At 36.8% G+C, this 20,969-nt stretch overlaps 1 protein-coding gene across 1 annotated transcript in view; it reads right to left on the reverse strand.

Annotated features, from left to right (window-relative positions):
• DPY19L1 (dpy-19-like 1 (C. elegans)) overlaps positions 1-20,969 on the reverse strand; it is a 90,931-nt gene that overhangs the window by 6,221 nt on the left and 63,741 nt on the right. Inside the window, exons 14-21 of the mRNA XM_010831227.1 lie at positions 19,487-19,588; positions 15,640-15,711; positions 14,231-14,280; positions 9,821-9,845; positions 8,875-8,994; positions 8,017-8,191; positions 7,117-7,216; positions 5,619-5,744 (exon numbers count right to left, since the gene is read on the reverse strand). Coding sequence (XP_010829529.1) covers positions 5,619-5,744; positions 7,117-7,216; positions 8,017-8,191; positions 8,875-8,994; positions 9,821-9,845; positions 14,231-14,280; positions 15,640-15,711; positions 19,487-19,588 — 770 coding nt within the window. The remainder of the gene's footprint in view (positions 1-5,618; positions 5,745-7,116; positions 7,217-8,016; positions 8,192-8,874; positions 8,995-9,820; positions 9,846-14,230; positions 14,281-15,639; positions 15,712-19,486; positions 19,589-20,969) is intronic.

Raw genomic sequence — 20,969 nt, forward strand, 5'->3', positions numbered from 1 at the left:
CAGCATATTAAAAAGCAGAGACATTACTTTGTCAACAAAGGTCCATCTAGTCAAGGCTATGGTTTTTCCAGTAGACATGTATGGATGTGAGAGTTGGACTGTGAAGAAAGCTGAGCCAGAAGAATTGATGCTTTTGAACTGTAGTGTTGGAGAAGACTCTTGAGAGTCCCTTGGACTGCAAGGAGATCCAACCAGTCCAAGAAGATCAGTCCGCGTGTTCATTGGAAGGACTGATGTTGAAGCTGAAACTCCAATATTTTGGCCACCTGATGCGAAGAGCTGACTCATCTGAAAAGACCCTGATGCTGGGAAAGATTGAGGGCAGGCGGAGAAGGGGATGAGATGGTTGGACGGCATCACTGACTCAATGGACATGAGTTTGAGCAGACTCCGGCAGTTGGTGTTGGACAGGGAGGCCTGGCGTGCTGCAGTCCATGGCGTTGCAGAGTCAGACACGACTGAGTGACTAAACTGAATTGAACTGACATGGAGACACAAGGTGACCCTTTATTATTTACCAAATCCATTCTTACTTCCACTAAACAGTAACTGATATATTATTTTCAAATCTATTATATTACTGGTTTTATAATCACCAATGTATTAATAATAACTGATTCAGGAAAGTGTAAGAAGTGGATGAGTGGATGCAAGAACTACCTGGTGAAAGGTTTGATTATAAAGGACATTTGTCTCCTTAAAATGGCGAGAGCTGGGACATTCTTTAATCAAGTTATCAAACTTACCATCAGCAATAACAGAACAAAGTGACAGGTATCTCCAAAAGTAACATAATGGAAAGTACACAACACCATCTATGCAGTGTTCTTGCCAAATTTTGCCAGACTGAATTTAATAATGTGGAATAAGTTAGACAAATTCAAATGTGGGACATTCTTGCAAGACAACTGGCCTGGACTCTTCCAAATATCAATTAAAAACAAAAAAAGTGAAAGGGATTTCACAAATTTTACATTTTTAAAATGCTAAAAAACAGAAAAACCAAGGAAAAATTATAGAGATTTGACAACAGCTTGTGTTTTGTCATAGCTGCTTCACTTTTCTTTGTAAGAGAAAACACCATTTCCAACAAGTCCCTTTAATTACCAAGGGCAACCCCATGACCCTGCTATTTACCACGAGGCAAGCACTAGACAGGAATGCACATGCTTTCTCCTTTTCCATAACATCTTTAATTTAAAGGGAACCTTCACTCAAAAGATGTCAAAATATGAACCTATCAAAATAAATAAGTAGAAGCCACTATCACCTCCAATGCCCTTCCTCAGAGGTGCTTCTATAAACAATCCAGCATGCATTCTGTTCGACCTTTTTTATTCACGTTCAGACATACAAGCACACAAAAACATAGGCATAGACATTTATATTCACAGGTGCTCCCGGGTTGCTTTTACAAAACTGAGATTAACCTGGGACTCCTCACTTAGCAATAGAAAGTGGTCACTGTCCAATTTCATGAAGACCTACCTTATTCTTTTTCATAGGTGTAGTACTTTTATGTATTATTTAATCACTCTTTCATGGATAGATATCTTAATTGTTTCTCATTTTTGTCATTATAAAACAATGCTGATATAAATAATTTTGTGCCTTTATCTTTCTATAAGCTAAGTTTTTAGAAGCAGTGCTATCACCATGTCAAAACGCTATTCAATTTTCACTATGCGTCTATCAAATTATCTTCCAAAAAGGTATTACCAGTGAGTGTTCCCACAAAAGAGTGTTCAGTGCACACTTTTCTTCACACCCTCGCTGATAAGAGATTCTATTAACCTATGAAGATATGACTGGGCTTGGGTTTTCCATCTTTTAATTTTTTCACACATACCAAGGCCAAACTGTTACTACACTGCAGGCCAGTGATAGTAGAGTGAAACACACACGAAGCACCAGCTACTGAGTTCAACTGCTTTCAGGAAAAGACGAGACAAAGCGCCGCCTTTGTGAGCTCTAAGTGTAACATCTTTTAGTTCTTGTCTGAGTTTTCTAAAGTTTCCTGAGGCCAGTCAGCTATGTCTTTAAAACAGCATTAGTGAAAATCTCAGTAATTTTCTTCTGAATTCATGTTTTTTACTTTTATGTCAACTCTATTATGGGAATTAATGAGAAGGAGCAGAGAATTGAGAATAAAAAAGGAGCTAATTAAAAACTGAATCTGTAACTTGTATTTGAGTATATTTTCCTACTTGTATTTGAACACAGGGTATTAAGTATTTCAAGAGTAATCAAGTGCACAATTAAGCCACTCTGTAAATGAGAGCACATATATAGTGCCCACCGTGGCAGATATCAGTTTAAGCTCCAGGTGAATTAGTGCCTCTTCCTTTTCTTCTCCTATACTAGTTCCCCATTTGCTCCCCCTGTTCGGGCATATTTTTCTTTTCCAATCACATACAACTGTCTTAGGCTGGCATGACAGAATTGGAGAGTGAGGGCCAAAGCAGTAAGGAAGGTTCCAGTTCTGGTTGACAGCTCTGGCCAGAAACTCAGTTCTTCCTACTGTGAAAGTAAGAGTACTGAGTATTAGTCCTTCTTCCCTTTCCTCTTCTGAGCCCTCCATTTGCTTCTCTGTCAGAACAGAGAGCACAGCTGTGTTTTGTTTGAAGCTTTGAGCAGAGTGCACCTGCCTAAGACTTTCTGAGACTTATAATCCCGTAGAAGATGGAGAGTGTCGTTACTGAGGGGGAACCAGATAAGAGGAAGCCACTTCCTCTTTTTCCTCTCTCTCCACTCCTGCTGCCCAAACACAACAAGGGCAATCAGTGCAGCAGGGGAAACCCAGCACAAACCTCCACCCCACCCAACTCTCAGCCTTGTCCCTGGAGGTGAGCTCCAAATGAAGAGGATCAGAAGCCAGTTAATTCACTGCTGACTTTGTGCAGTGTCCAAGATTTATTGCCATACTTCCTAAATTTGTCTTTTGATCCTTTCTTGTGTACAAAAACAAGTGCTCTGCCCATCAGAATATGAGACTACTACAATTATGCAAATCCAAGGAGCTCCATCAACATCTTAGAATAAAGAACGCCAGCCTCTGCAATTTTCACATATTCAAATATGCATGGGTCTAGGGAAAAATGAAGACTCTTGAATCAAGGTTCATCATTTGCTTGGGGAAGAGAGCTCACAGAACAATTTTTATGTTCCAGTAACTTACAGGTGTTTCAGGTTGGCATCACTGAGTCAGAAAGTAAACCCTGAGACAGTAAAGACCCCAGTGCTGGCAGAAATCTGCCAAGAAACTGAGTCCTTCTGATTGTAAACGTCAGGCCAACATTCATTTATTACAATGTCTTCATCAAATTGTTATGAGAGATGCTTACAACTTTTTGTCCTAAATTTATATAACAAAGTTAAAGGTTATGTATATGTTTCATACATATCCTTATGTTCATAAAGACGTGGAGCATTTTCTCAATTATGACTCAGTAACATTTTCTGTAGATCTTGATTAAATTCCAGTCACTTGGGACATACTCACTGGAAAATCATTCAACAATAAACAATTATTTGAGTTTCCTTGTGGGCAACACTTGATAGATACTGCCTCAGAACTATTTTTACTCCTGAGTCAATATTTAATCATTTTATCTTAACACCTTCGTGTATCACTGAAATACATGGTGAATGAGATTGATTAAGCCACAGATATAGCAATCTCCTGAAGATTTCTGTTTACTTAAAGAGTAATGAAAATTAAAAAAAATAATAGTGTTCCATAAAATATCCTTGATTTCTGATAAAAACTACTTCTATATTCCTTATGGGATGATGCTTCAGTATTTTAATAGCAAGCTATCATTTGCTATCGGCTTCCCTGGTGGCTCAGAGGGTAAAGCGTCTGTCTACTATGCAGGAGACCTCAGTTCGATCCCTGGGTCAGGAAGATCCCCTGGAGAAGGAAATGCAACCCACTCCAGTACTCTTGCCTGGAAAATCCCATGGTCTGAGAAGCCTGGTAGACTACAGTCCATGGGGTCGCAAAGAGTTGGACGTGACTGAGCGACTTCACTCATCACTTCACTTCACCCAAGTGCAACTTTTCTAAATAGTCTACTTTAGAATTCACATTTGCTTTTAAAATCTTACCAACTCTTATTGCTCTAATGTGCTTAGTGAAATTCTCTGTGGAAATAGAAAAAATTTAAAATATAAACCCAGGAGAATAGGGGTTGCTGTAATGTTAATCATTTTCCCACTCAAATAAGATACAAACAGTAAGACAGAAGCTTCACTCTAAGTCAGAAGTTCCCCAACCTTTTTGGCACCAGGCACCAGTTTCACAGAAGATAACTGTTCCACAGAAGCGGGGCAGAGGAAGGCTTCAGGATGATTCAAGTGCATTACACTTATTGTGCACTTTATTTCTATTATTACAAAGCTCCAACTCAGATCATCAGGTGTTAGACCCAGATGTTGGGGGATCTCTGCTCTAAGGTGAATTTGGGATAGAGTCCTCTCTATCCCAGGATATAAGTTGTAGAGATGTACAATAGATAAAGTTGCTGGACTTCATTACAGTGAGACTTTCCACTACTTGGTCTCAACTCTACAAGTCTTTTGAAAGAAAATACATCCAACTTTAGACTTTTTAAAAAAAAACATCAAAGGCAAGTATGAACAATTTGGGAAATTATCAATAAGTGCACATACAAAGGTAATGTGCACATGCAAATCATTACAAATTAAAAAGATATTTATAATGATTTGAAAAGAAAAAAAACTCCAAATAATTATCAGAAAGGTTTTTTGGCTTATATATGGTTTTTTTTGTTTTTTTTGGTTTTATGATGTACTTTTTATTTTATTTTTTTTAACAAAAATCTAAAGTATCTGTTTTTTTTTTAATTTTATTTTTAAACTTTACAATATTGTATTAGTTTTGCCAAATATCGAAATGAATCCGCCACAGGTATACATGTATTCCCCATCCTGAACCCTCCTCCCTCCTCCCTCCCCATACCATCCCTCTGGGTCGTCCCAATGCACCAGCCCCAAGCACCCAGTATCGTGCATCAAACCTGGACTGGCAACTCGTTTCATACATGATATTATACATGTTTCAATGCCATTCTCCCAAATCTTCCCACCCTCTCCCTCTCCCACAGAGTCCATAAGACTGTTCTATACATCAGTGTCTCTTTTGCTGTCTCGTACACAGGGTTATTGTTACCATCTTTCTAAATTCCATATATATGCGTTAGTATACTGTATTGGTGTTTTTCTTTCTGGCTTACTTCACTCTGTATAATAGGCTCCAGTTTCATCCACCTCATTAGAACTGATTCAAACGTATTCTTTTTAATGGCTGAGTAATACTCCATTGTGTATATGTACCACAGCTTTCTTATCCTTTCATCTGCTGATGGACATCTAGGTTGCTTCCATGTCCTGGCTATTATAAACAGTGCTGCAATGAACATTGGGGTACACATGTCTCTTTCCCTTCTGGTTTCCTCAGTGTGTATGCTGGCTTATATATGTTTCACACATCTGGCTTATATATGTTTCACACATACAACTAGTAAAGCACTTGCCATGAGACTGAATTAACTTTAATGTCCTATGAATATAAAGTACTGTTGCTGAGTACTCACTTGGATCTTCTTATACACCACGATTCTTCCAGAATGTAGTAATTCACTTGTAACTTTATCAGTTCTCGCTTCACTTCTTCAGCTGCTTTCCGACTATACATCGAATATACTATTTTCGTTCTGGCTCTGTAAAGAAAATTAATTGGGCAGAAGATTTTCAAGATCAAAAGAATGCAATCAACCTATTTGGACAGAAGTACTGAATGGAACTAGAAGAAAGACTCCATATAGAAAAATCAGGTCAAGAGGACATTCTTCACAAGAGCTGCTGGCTCAGGGGCATTGGGGAGGTCAACCAAAAAAAGGCACAGGCAGCACAAGAGTCCTGAGAGAAGAAGTTCAGTTTAATGAATCTTTTCATCGCAAACTCAGTCTTTTGGCTTGTTTGATTGCTTGATTTAAAGTTCCCATCACTCTATCACAGATACGAGTATGAGCTACACAAAGACAACTACAGGACTACTTTAAAGGTTTGTTGTTAACTTTAAAGGTACGGCAGTCCTAACTTTGATAACCAACAATTAGTATTAAATGGCTCTCCATTTTATTCATAATTAAAACAAAAAACTAAGTTTATTCAACACAGTTGCTCCAGAAATTAGTTTGCTAAAATTGATTTTTTAATGAAAAAGCTTTTTATTTATAAAAGGTATGGCCCAATGTTACATAAAATATTAATAAGATCACCAATCACTTAGGAAATGACTAGCTGACCAACCTAGAAATTAAATGAAAATTTAATCTTTTTCCTTTTCAGAGAGAACATGGGCTTCCCTGGTGGCTCAGACAGTAAAGAATCTGCCTGCAATGTTGGGAGACCCAGGTTCAATCCCCGGGTTGGGAAGATCCCCTGGAGAAGGAAATGGCAACCCACTTCAATATTCTTGCCTGGAGAATTCCATGGACAGAGGAGCCTAGTGGGCTACAGTCCACGGGGTCACAAAGAGTTGGACATGACTGAGCGACAGACATTTTCAAAGAGAACACAACATTCTAACTTATGAAAAAATAGTAGGAAAAAAAAACATGATCATTTCAGTAGAACTATATTGGTGAAAATTAGAGAATAAAAAATAAAACCTCTCCTTGAATTAGATTCCATTTCAACTGACTCCTCAAAATTCAAGAAAAATATCCTATGAGAAAACCTTAATAAAAACTATAGGCTAATGAATTTTCTGGAGGAACTTAAAGGTGATGATAACTAATAAGGACCTGGGTGTTTTGGAGCCCTGTATAACACAGACACTGTGTGATTTCTTTATGCTGCCAAGGAGAGAAGAGAACCCCAAAGACTGCAGCTTTATTGTCCTATGGGGCCTTAACAGTTTGCACTGAACTTAACCATGTTATCTCAGTATTCTTTGTCCCCAGCCTCTATATACTCCAGTTCGCCATATCCTTTTTGAAACACTTCTTGTTATGCTGCTGGTTCCCTCACTCATTTTCTATTTGTATGAAAAACTTGTTTTCAACAATGTGATAATTGTGTACTAACCTTAAACCCGCATCTTCATAATGTGGATGATTCACAACAGGCCGAAGTGCGGAGAGTTTAACACTTGCCATTGTGGGCATGGCACCCGCAAACACTGCATCTGCAAAGCAGGAGCAAAGGGCTTAGGAAGACCCCTGGGGGACGTGACAAGGAGTCCCCCTCTGGTCAGCTCCATTACTTCCCAGGTAAAAAAGCTGAGGCCTGAATCGTGACATAAAGATTCAGTAACAGAACCAGAATGAATTGGGTAGCTGATAAAACGGTGGTCAGCAACCAAGTCTGGATAAAATATTTTCCTTGCAAGACAAAGCCTCATCACTGAAGATCTCTGTTTCTTTTGGTTGTTTGTTTTTAGTGTCTTTTCCTGATTCTAAGAAGAAGTAACGCATTGACTAGAGAAGTTTTACAGCACCAAGGAATTCTGAAAGATGATTTGATACTCAGTTCAGTTGCTCAGTCATGTCCGACTCTTTGCGACCCCATGAATTGCAGCACGCCAGGCCTCCCTTATGACAACAAAAAGTTCCCTTTGGATACATGAATCAAGTATCATATTCCTTGAGTTCATTTCAAGAAGGAATGTGAAGGACTGAGATTAAAAATTAATCAGGAAAATAAGCATACCATAAATCATTTTAAACTGTGCCATGCAAAACTTTGGATATATTTTTTAAAAAATTAGAATTTATGGAAAACAGAGAAATAAATTATTAAGAAAATACTTACAACATTTCTTTAGCAAATTTCATAAGCAAGATTAACATCTCTCTCTTTCTAGATAATCGAGAAACAGGGTTTCTTAGAAAGATTAAAACCACTGGAAGTAACTAAGTTAAGGTTGTGCACTTGTATATAAAACCATAGGGAAAACCACAGCTAAATAATAAGACTTTTTTTTACCCGGTTTAGTACTATATTTAATCCATTCTATAAGTTCTTCTTGTGGCAAATTGCTGAATTCCCCTACAATATTCCACTGGGTTTGTAAATTTGCAGAACCTTGTATTGACATTGCTGCTAACACAGCAAAAACAACAGCACCAGGATGCACTTTGCAAAAGAGCCATCCAAATAGCTGAAATCAAATAAAGAACACATTGACAATGGTTAGTACAAGCAGCCTGCATCCTGAAATAAGCAAAAGTTCTTCCCAGAGAAGAATACAGTCTCTGCTAGCATCCCAGATACAGGACTAATAATTCGAAGGAAAAGTTCCAGAAACAATAACCTGAGGGGTCGAAAGAATTCTACCATTAGCTTTATATAGGTGGGACATGGTTTAAGAAATTCTTCTCTTAATTTGCTCTCTCTACTTCCAGGTTCCAGTAAGGTCAGGCCTACCTAAATAATTTGCCAAACTCAGTGCAAAATAAAAACATGGGTTCCTTGACTGACAATTTTTAAGACGTTCAAAGCAGCGAAATAGCTATGCATCAATCTCGGTGCAGAGTCCTTCTGAGTGTGGGCCCCTGTGCGATCACTGCTTTCTGTCAATATCTACATAGTTACCATTCATGAATTTAGCCCGCACTGAATGAGTGTTTGTTGTATGCCTAGGACCATTTTAGAAGTTAAAAGGATAAATGATCTGCTGTGGCCCTTAACCTTTGGAAAGATTATAACAAAACCATGAAGAACTTTAATTATAACAATTTAAAGAACTTTGGGCAATTCAATATTATTTTAGAGCCACTTAATAACAAAGGCTGGGGTAAAATTATCACAGCATCTATAATACCGACATAACAATCATCTCACCTGTCTTGAGCAGATCAAGGAAGCCATAACACACATGTGTGGTGTCAAGAAGAGCTTTAGTCTCATAATTAAAACACCAAGGACTGTATATGCTAGCAGTTGCAATGCGTGATAAACCAGCTGAAAGACAGAGAACATATTTTTTACTCCTAATATTTGTAAGTTTAAGAATATATTGTTAAATTGGTGAATATACTAGAAAAGAGTACTTTTTCTTAGAAACAATATTTTGATTTCTGAAATAAACAAGTCTTAAAATTCACTTTCAAACTTCTCCATTTTATTAGAGGGCTAAAATTATAAAATCCTTAAGGCAAGTGGACCTATAATTCCACTCAGAATCAAGTCTGGGGTTAATAAAGCCCACACTTCTGAACCAGGTGGAAATATGAAATACAGTATCATCAACTATAGTCACCATGCCATTGCTAAGAAAGAGGATCCTAAAAGTCTTCATCACGAGAAAAAAATTTTTAGTAACTATGTATAGTAAGAATTTTAACTAGATTTACTGTGGTGATCAATCCACAAGGTATGCAAATTCAAATCAGTATGCTGTACATCTGAAACTAGCATTATATGTCAATTATCCCTTATTTAAAAAGAAACAGGCTGAATCACCAGGAAATGGGAACAGCAGCCAGTCACATCTCTGAGGCCTCTGGGCAAGGTGAGCAGAGAGGAAAATGATCTCCAATCATGTCAAAGATACTCTGCAACAGTGCCTAAATGGACCCCAGCAGTGAACTGCTATTACCTTGATGATGATCAGAACAGACCAAGTGAGTTTCCTAGCTACCTACTTTAACAAATGAATGGTCATATTTGCAGTATTCTCATAAAAATGCATACAGGCCTATTTAAAGTGAGAAAATGAATAGAAAGAAAAGTCCAAATATATACAAACATTAAAACAAGGCACACTTTGGTAATATTAAGTCTTTACCTCTCCATGATCAAACTGGTGTTTTCTGAAATGAAAAAAGAAATACTACCATTGAATCACCATTGAAGCACTTCAATCATGTGCATTTTTACCTGACAAATATGAGTTTTACAACTTCTATAATATTCCCTCAGGACACATACATGTAAACCAAAATAACTAAAAGTTATAAACCAAACAGATGCTACAGTCTTTTAAAACAATTTATTTTGCACATCCCACATATCTGACTACATGGGTATTTTTAGGCCAACAAGACTTGCTGGCTGCCATGTATCACATACCTCACGAGTAATATCCTGACAAAGCAGGGAGCCCTCACAGTCCCATAGCCCTACTTCCTGTCCCCAGCGGTCCCTTGGCTCCCACATAAACTATAACTGCCACAGAGACAATATAGGAAGCCACACACAAGACTTTTTCACAGCAGCAGTTCTGAAACAAAAAATAGTCACAAAATGCCACCTTTAGTTTTGCTTGATGTTAATTTCCTAAGAAAGGATACATCTTTATAGGCCTATCCCCCCCCACATCTCACTCTGGTCCCCTTCCCAGCACCCCAACCCTGTGTTGAGTCTCATCACAGCACTGAGAGCAAATTTCAAAAATGGGAATCCAGATATGCCATTCTTAAGACTTTCTAGTTGGTTGTGGGTTTGCTTTTTTTTGGTAATTACACATAGTCTTCTTTAGATGGTCCCCATCTTTCACCCTTGAAATTCACCTTCTACCGTGTTCCCTCTTGACCAACTGTGCTCCGTCACACTAGACTCATTTTACGCCTTAAAACATCAGACAGCTCTTTTGACTCCCATATTCAGTGCCTCCCACCTTGATCACTCACACTCCATTTCCCTGTTTTATCTTCTCATAGAAAATAAAATGTTCACTTATAGGTTTACTTGAGTATCCTCTGACTCCCCCTACTGAAATGAACCCTTCAGGAGGACAGGGTACAAATCCATCCATTCACTCAATTTCACTGAACACTGAAGACACAGCAGTAAATAAGATGGGGTGGGGGGGAAACTGTGCCCCAGAGTTTACATATAAGTTGAAGGAGACAAACAGAAGCAAATAAGCAAACATTACATGGCAATAAATACCATGCAGAAAAAAGGAAACCAGGGAAAAGATGCAGGAAGTACTGGATGTCCAGGGTGGTATAAATTAATCTGTGTGGTCACCAACTGAGTGAACTCTGAGCAGAGCCTTGAGGACCTGAGAATTGGAGCCTGAGGATCCCCGGTGGAAGAGCACTTCAGGCAGAGAGAACAAACATGACAAAGCCCCATGGTAGCAGAGAAGGAAATGGCAATCCACTCCAGTATTCTTGCCTGGAGAATCCCATGGACGGAGGAGCCTGGTGGGCTACAGTCCATGGGGTCACAAAGAGTCAGACACGACTGAGCAACTTCACTCACTCACTAACTCATGGCAGCCAGCTCCTTGGCAGGCTGACAGTAAAGACGGCATGATTAGAGAAGAGGGAGCCAGAAGGAAAATGAGCTGAAGAAGATCCAGCAGAAGTGTGCTGACAGGGAAGCACATTCAGAGGCTCAGTACTGCGTTCACAGAATTTGAGATTCTCACCAGACACCCAAATAGAGATGACAAACACTGAGTCTATGTATAAATCTTAAGTTCAAGGGAGAAGTCTGGATCAGAGATACAAATATACAACTCGATAACACATGCCTTCTCTATGCTAAACACTGAAATATTTCAAGACCTAAGACCTAGAACAATGCCTAGCAAATACAGTTCAATTCTTTTTTTTTTGAATGAATGAACAAATGATTCAATTAACCCCTAATCTAGGTAATCTGGGTAGCATAGTATCTGATTGGACGATTTGGTTTCAAAAATACTGATGTACTAGCAAAGAGTAAATATATTAGGCAAATGAAGGAAGTGAATGGGTCCTCCTTTATTCTTCTTTCATTCCAAGTACAAATTATCCATTACCATTTATTAAGCACCTAGAATGTTAATATGACCATTACATTAATGTTAATATGACCATTAATATGACTATTACATTAACTCTGATCTTACAACTATTTATTATCCCAACTGACAGCTAAGGAAAGCAAGTCACAGAGCTAGTAAGCAGCAAAGCCAGGTCTATATATTGACTGGTTTCAGAATCAATACATTTTCTACCTCATCATGCTGTCTTTATCCTCCTTTAACCCCTAGGTCCCTGAATAAAGGAGACACTCGTGCTCACATCTTGAGAATTAAAATGTGTATCCTACCCCTCCCCTTTTTATATTGGCATATGACTTTGGTACTTAATACAAAATGAAATGTCAATGTGCCTTTCTCCTTTCCAAAAAGCTCTGATCCTACCTAGATTGAGAGCCCCATGAAGCTCAGTGTTTTTCTATAATTATTTCTATAGCTGAGTTATTATTGAAAAGACTCTCTTGTTTCTGTGAAAAGTTCCACCTTTCTCTTCCAGATGCATACTATAGTTGTAACCTTTAGCCCTTTTCTGAGCTCTTAAAAATTTTTCATCTCAATCGAAAATAAATTTTGGCTTTATGTACTAGAAGCTTTTTCCTTTTTCTCAGCCCTCAAAGGTGTCGGGTAGAAGCAAGGGTACAGTTACAATAAATTGCTTCTAAATGAGAACCAGAGTGCATGCAATAATTTATCACTGCAGAGGTTAAAGAACAATACATAAGGCTGTGTTATAAAAGAAAATATACAGACACACAAATTCAGCAATCTCTACTGCCCCCCAAAAAACTCACAAAAGAATGAAACTAGAATTAAGACTTCCTTTACTCCATCCTCTAATCCTATCCCCTACTAATAATTATAAGTTTTATCTTTCCACATCCCTATGTACAAATAAACATATAAAATCTTCATATTTAAAATAAAAGTATAATCATCCTTTATATGTTTTATAATTTTTAATTCAAAGATGTATGATGAAATATCCATAAAGAATTCTACTTTCTGACTGGCTCATAATTAAACCAATCCTGTACTACCGAATACTTTGGCTGTTTTCACTTTCACATTTACACACCACCACAGTGGGCATCTCTGTACCATCACCTCTGCATTTCTATGAGCATTTCTAGGGGACACATTTGCATCAGTGAAACTGCTGGGTTAAAGGACAGGCCCACCATATGTTTTGCTTTACTGCCCTACCACCCTTGCAAGCACTGGGTATTAATTTTTACAAACCTGGCAAGTAAAAAGGTTTCCACATTATCATGGGACTGAGCATTTTTTTCATGTATCTATTTACTCATGCATAAGCCTTTATCACTCAACTACTATTCTTTCCTCATATGCCAGGCACTGCATATAAACTGCTGAACTGAACAGCAATGGCCATCCCCCCTTTCAGGAGATACAGGCAACAACACTGCAGTTTGTAAACACATGGTGAAAAATGCTGAGAGAAAGAAAAAGGGTGTGACGGTGGAGAATAACAAGCAAGGAGACAAGGGATCTACTCAGAGATGATAGGCAGAAAAGGCTTCTTACAGGAGGTGACATTTAGGCAAAGATTAGAGAAGTGAGTCATGCCAAGACAGGCTGTGGGAAGCAGGGGGCACAATTACGGGCTTAGGGCACAACCACTGCAAGGGCAGGAAACTGATTTTCCTGGTCAAAGAGCACAAAAGAGATTCGTGGGACATGAGTGTAGTGGGAAAGCGAAAATGGGAATGTGTTTTCTCAGCTGCCTGTGTGTACCTTTCACTCATTTTTCAAATGGGTTTTTAGCATTTTTGTTGTTAATTTATAGAAGTTCTTTATGTGTGATGGTCATTACTACCTTGTTATGATCTGCAAATATTTCCCCCAAGTTGTATTTGCTTTGAATAATGCTTATGGTATTTTACCATAGAATTTATCTGGTCAACCATATCAACCTTTCCTTCTACCTTATCGGTTTTATGCCATTCTTAACAAGGCCTCTAACTCTAACATTATGATAAACTCTTGGTTTATTTGGGAGTTTCATTTTTCTCTATATTTAAATCTTTGATCTATCTGGAATTTATGTAAAAAGTGAGGTATGAGTCCACTTTTACATTTCCCTCTTCTTCTGTCAAAAGGCTGTCCATTGGTCCTAAAACCATCAACAGAGTAATTTGCTTTACCTGCCAAACTGAAGCACAAAGCTGTGTCCTTCAAGTAGAAATACGTGTAGGGCTACTGTCAGAGCATACTGGATGGGGCTTAGAGACAAGTAAGTGATGTGCTTAGCTCTGCTCAGAGAGGGAATAAGGATAAAAGCAGAGAAGGGGGATGGCAACAACTGAAACATCAGTTATCAAATGTTGCGTGCACAACACATAACTATAAAATTAATACCCTGTAAATACCTACTTAATAAACTGGAGGAAGTAACAAAGTCATTAATGCCATATTTACCTTATATGTGTCTGCTGTTTAGTTAAGACAACCCACATGTCACTAATAACCTGCAAATAGATTTTTAAACACTTTATAACAGCTGTATTGGAAAAAAAATTCAAGTAACATTTTCTAGACTTTCAAACTTTTACTTACTTTAAAATACAGAAGTATGGAGATAAGAAGTAACTCAGAAATAGTAATTATGACAACAGAATCTTACATTTGTATATGTACTTAAGCATATCTATAATCAACCCTGTTCAGATAGGTTTTATTATCATGTTATAAATGAGCAACAGGCTCAGAAGGATTGAATGATCTTCCTGAAGGTGGACAACAACTAAGAAGGGTCTTGAAACCTGACCTTTCAGCTTCTAATTCACCTTTACTGAATTCCACCACATTCAGGTTCTTGGTAGTGCCTCTACTTAACTATACACTATACAGGAATAATAACTATGATGTCCAAACAGGAGGGTAAAGGGGCCATCTGATTCTCACTCTTCCCTTGCTTTTTAATGGAGATGATGTGAGGCCAGTAACAACCTCTCCGACCTTCCAATTTTGCATTTGCCAAAATGGTAATAATAGTATCTGTACCCTAGAATGTTACTGAAGAACCAACTGAAATAAGGTATGTGAAATATTTAGAGAGATTATAAATATATGATGTGAATAATAATTATAATACAGAATATTCCACAAATACATGACATTGTACTAACATAGAAATAATAGCTCTGAATTAGAAAACCTTTAGGGTCTATCATTTATTTTTCAATTACAGACTAATCCCAAGTCATTCACTTAAAACATTTGTAGTTATAAAGTTCACTAACTCTTAAGAAGAAAAAAGAATATCATACCACTCTTTGCTAAAGATTAGAACTTCCTTGGCCTGATTTATATCTGGACTTAAGATTTCATTATCAAAGCTAAGTTGGGAGTCTATTTCATTGAGTTTAGTAAAACATTGTTAATATTCTATTTTTCCTTTTGATTAATAATAAACTCTATCCAGAATTTAATGAATACTACACAAATGACTTAGAAAGGCATATGTTAAATATTTTAATAAAATGTTACATAAAAGTTAAAAGTGAGTCAATAATAATTTACATAAGCAGAAACAATTGTATGTGGGTCAATATGATCTCTCTGATCCTATCTTTCAAAATACATGACTATCAAAATGTAAGTGTCCTTTTCTTAGGTTTACTTTATGTTGGTAACTAGCACAATATTTTTTAAGATTTATAAATATTCATCAAAGGTTATTAGTAAGAAAATACAGAGTGTGCTTCAATAAATCTATGTAAGTATTGTGTTAGATTAACATGTAGCCTAGTACATGTAACTACTATGAAGAAATAAGAACATGTTTTATTATGAGAAAGTACTCATAAGGTAAAGAATAGACTTACCTTTCTAATGATTACAATAAACACAACAAGAACTACTGGAAGCAATAATGTCTTTGTATACCTCAAGGGAGTCTGAAATTCAAAGAAGTGTTTCATTAGAGAAGAATGTTATTTCAAATGAAACTGCCAATCATGAACCAAGTGAGTTTTAAAACATGTTAAGAAACTTATGCATTCACCAATCTACCCACTGATTCCCATCATAAAAATGGAGATACATTTTCATAGAAATGAACTTCCCCAAAATGCTGAGTTGAAAACACTAACAGATACAGTTCCCAAACACTTGTAGTGTAAAACGCAACTAGAAAGATTACTATTCACTTTTGCACAGTACTGTTCTAACTAGAGAGCCAAATATTCAATGAGGGTCAGCAGAATGGCATGAGCTTTACTGTGCATTTTATCTGGAATAAAAATCTTTTTTTTTTTTTTTAAACTAAAAAAGCCCTACACATTGCAATCCTATACACCTCTCAATAATTTGAGATCACAGTCTCAAACAATTCTCGGCCTGAAATTTCTAAATTGCAATCGATTTGCTCGTTATCAACACATTCCATCACAAAAGTAATCTTTTATCATTACATGAAATTATGCATGCTTTCCTCAATATGTTTATAAACAGAAGGCTAGATTCAACCATATTAAAAATACTGGTACATTTTAATTCTACAAAACATAAGTTAAGTAGCATTTTCTGATTTCTCTCTCCTTAGTCCAATTTTCTCACTTTCTATTCTGTATTAGACAAGCAATTTTGATAATTTATAATAACTATTTTATTATTTCAAAAATTAGACATTTGCTAATAATAACAATAAATATAAGAAAAGTAGTAAGATTGTTTTCTTTAAAAAGGAAGTATTTAAAAAATTGTGTTAAAAATACTTAACAAAGTTTAATACAGCTCAAACAATTTTAACATTATATTCCAAAAGTTTATTAGTGTGAAGTAAGTCAGAAAGAGAAAAACAAATATCATATATTAATGTATATATGTGCAATCTAGAAAAATGGTATCTAAAAACCCATTTGTAGAGCAGAAATAGAGATGGAGATGTCCAGAACAGACATGTGGACACAGGGGTGCGAGGAAGGGGGAGCAGGGTGAGTTAGGAGATTAGGATTGATGTAATACACCACTATGTATAAAACAGATAGCTGGTGGGGAACCTGCCGTAATAGTGAAGAGAGCTCAGCTCAGTGCTCTGTGGTGATCTAGTGGGGTGGGATTGTCGGGGGAGGTCTTAGAGGGAGGGATATACGTATGCATACAGCTGATTCACTTTGGTGCACAGCAGAAACCAACACAATGTTGCAAAGCACTAATACCTCAATTTAAAAAAAAAAAAACAAATGCAAAGGAAAAAAACCATAGTGAGAGATATGTGTACACGCTTGTTCTATTAGAATTATAAATTCTTTTAATATTTCTCATAATTATTGATTTTATTCTAAGCATAAAAGTTACAGACGCTCATTGTGAGCACTAGAAAACGGAGAAAAAATGAAGCAGACAATGAATTTCACATTTTAATCAGTTATCAGCATTTCCTCCCTGATGGACTGTATATGTTCACGTCCTTTGCCCATTTCTGCATAGGTGGGTAGGGGAACAGTGTGGGGCTGTACATTTTTGGTGCTGAGAAAGAGTGAGGGTCCTTGATAATTTTTTATTGATTTGAACACTCCTAAACTAATTAATCTCTAGTTTCCGTGATTTTATCACAAGAATCATCCCAGTCATTTGACTTTAATTTTTATAACATTTAATGTACAAAACTGTACATATAACAGTTTTAAATTATATGCAGACAAATCTATTAATCATTCTCATATGCATTTTGTACTAATATGAAGTTAAGAAATGTTTCTCAAACTAATTTTTCAAGCTTCATTTATATTTAACACATCAACTGAAATGAAGTTTGGCATATGATACAAAGCTTTAACCTGATTTCCCACCCCAGTTCAATTTTTCAAATAATATTCATGAAACAATGCATCTTTTACCACTTAGCTGTGGTGCTCTCTGCTCTCTTCATTTCATACCAAGTACATACACAAAAACATAGTTAAGTACATACACATGGGGTCTGTCCAGCATTGTTTATTTTTGGCCATAACGTTCCTATTTTGATGTCTTTGTACTTTAAATGCTTTCCATTTTCATATCTAAAAGGCAAAGATCTCCCTCACTGGTTTTTACTACCTTTCAATAGTACAATTCAATTAAAATATGACTACTATAGAAAATTTAGAAAACGCAAATTACAAAATAAAGTTAATCACTAATTACCTCTTCACCAGAAAAAAGAAAAGAAAACCAGTGTTAAAATTTTGCTTACACTTTATGTGTGCTAATCATAGCTCAATAAGATCACAGCATGTTGCTTACCCTATTATACATCTTAAGTGTCTTTCCATACCAGTATGATACTGCGTTAAATTGTTCCCTCTTCCCACCATGCAGCAGATGCCCTCTCTCTGAACCTGCACTGTGCTCTGTCTCTACAGCACAGTCCCTGTGAAGATACCTATGGAGATGAAGAATGGCCGGCTGGACGTGGCTTTGCCATTTTCTTCAAATTGGCTGAAGCCATGCTATGCCTTAGTAAACTATTTCTTCTGTTACATAACTGATGATTCATACTCTCAAGGCTATGTAGTGGCGTGTTTATTTTCAATAATGTTAAAGGATTTACACTGAGCCCTAATTTCTCTGTTGATGCCTATACTTCCTTTACCATCTCCTTGAAGGAGTCTTGATCTGCTATAGGCATGCATTTTAATGTTTGGCAAGACACTTTTCCCTATTTTCTTTCAGCAGGTTCAACATTATCACTTGTACACTTTTTATCAGCCATTATGTGTCAAAACCACTTGCCAGAACACAGGAAATGAAGACTGATAAGTCACTGGAGTAAAGAGTCATCTGCCATGTGGCATACTCTCTTCCAACTGGTCTGCGATTCAGTGGCTTGACCCAGTGGGGATCAGGGAAAATGAATGTGTCAGCAGAGGACTGTTGGCCAGTTCCATACACACACAGACACACAGCTTTGAAGAAAAATGTCTCAGAGATAATTAAATATCCTCATAAATCAGGACCACATGGGTGGTGTGTGTATATACACACACACACATACACACACACAAAAGGCACATATATATAAATACTGTTGAACCAAACTAGCTCATAAAGTATTACAAAATAGTATTCAATGTGAAACATCTTAAAATATCAACGGTATTTCCTATGTATCTCCTTTCATTCTCACAATATGTTTGTAGCATACTACCAGAAACTAGTAAGCTACAGTTCTAAGAATGAGAGTCACTTGCTCAACAACATAAGTAATACTGCAGACTTCTGTCTCACAATCCACTCAACTACTCTCAGATCTCCTTCTAAACACACGAGTACAGTTTTAGAAAGACAAATGTTGTTGGAATGAAAAACCTGTATTCAATGATATTTCAAATCACTGAGATTATTCAAACAAATAATCACAAAGCAAGTGGAAACTGAAAAGCCTGAAAGTTTCACTGAATCAATACTACCCTTGAAAGGAAGCAACTTGAAATGCTTCTGTGTTTACTCATCCTAAAAACTATTGCTAGACTGAATGCATGTTTCTAAATTATCAAAATCAGAAGAAATCATATATTTCATGAGGCTGTGCTAATGTAAACAGGAACATCTTGGTTTAAGCTGCAAGGTTTTCCTTTTCCTTCAAACTGAGATATGAGCACAGAGGTAAGAATCTGAGTAACAGGAGCACCCTTTATGAAAAATGAATGGACCAAAACCTAAGGAAAGAAAAGATAAATCCCATCTTACCTCCTTCTCCATAAAGTCAAACTCTGCTGCACATGTATACAATAAAGTGTCAAAATCCTTGTAACTGAAGAATTTTGATGTTAATAAGTTGCCAATATGAGCCTAGTAAGGAATAAAGGGTGGCACCATTAGATTATGCCATACATTGCTATAACTCATTTCAATCTTAACAGTACCTAAAAACAGCTTCCATTGCATGGCAGAACTTGCTGTTCTAACACCCGGCTGTTTTTGGACCCTCCAATTTCAGAGTCTCCATTCTTTGGCTGACAAGTGATAGCTCCAACAACACCCTGCCTTCCACGCACCATCAACCACATTCCACAGGCTTTTACCCTTGAGTTTTCCCTGCTCAAGGTGTTAAACCTTGTGAAATACACTACAAGGTATCCAGTGGGCTTGGTAACATCCAGCAATCACAAAGGGACATCATGTTTTTGAGTAAAGAAAAACAAACATAATTCAGAATTTCTGAAAGGCAGACTGAAAAGACTTTTTGAAAGAAGCAGACAACAGGCAGACCTTGGAATAAAACACACCTTTTGACTGACAGTTAGCATCTGTCTATTCTTCACATATCACCAAGTTCATACTTGCATCACCTCACTTACTTCCCACAACGAGCCACATGAGGAAGCTAGAATTATTTTCATTTAACAAATGAGAAAACATGTGCCAAAGTTTCAATTCATTATTGTCTAAAAGAGCAAGAACCGTAGGAAAGGGGATAAATTATACCCAAAGCAAATCATGACTAAAACGCTAAACAAGACATAAACGAAGTGTTGGGGGGGTGGTTGGGGAGTGAATAGGAACTCAATGGCGATGGGATATCCTGAAGAATCTCAAATGCTGTGTCTTGTAGGGAAGAAATGTATGCTAATAAGTTTAAGAAACCAATAGGGAGAATACCTTGGCCTAAAAGTACGCAATGCATATGCAAACCACCAATCCAAGGAAAGGGAAAAGAATCTAAAAGGAAAGCAAAATGGTTGGAAAATCTCAATAAAATGAAAGAAAGAAGTCCCAAAATAATGATAACTGCCATAAATGTGAAGACCTTAAGTTCACTAATTAAAGACAGATGCTCAATTAGAGTTAAGGGAAAAAATTCAGTATCATGTTTGCAGAAAGGCTAAAAGCAGAAAAAGAGAACAAGATATACCAGATACAATGAACCACAGAAACCTGCATTAGCAAATGTATGTCTCACAAAACTAAATTCAAACAAAAACACATGAAAAAGACAACAAATGACATTATATGCTGATAAAACAAATAACAAAGCAAGATTATACATATCATAAACATCTTTTCACTGAATGGTATAGATTCAAAGTATATAAAAGCACAACTGGAAAAGTCTCTAGGAAGAAAAAATAAGTTCACAATATTTGTTGGTTATGTGAATTTATTTCTACAATGCAAATTATTTTTTTCTAATCACAAATGCAGCAAAACTGGAAAACAATAACTAAGAAAG

This window comes from Bison bison, unplaced genomic scaffold (assembly GCF_000754665.1).
Source record: "Bison bison bison isolate TAMUID 2011002044 unplaced genomic scaffold, Bison_UMD1.0 scf7180017864525, whole genome shotgun sequence".
NCBI classification, from domain to species: Eukaryota; Metazoa; Chordata; class Mammalia; order Artiodactyla; family Bovidae; genus Bison; species Bison bison.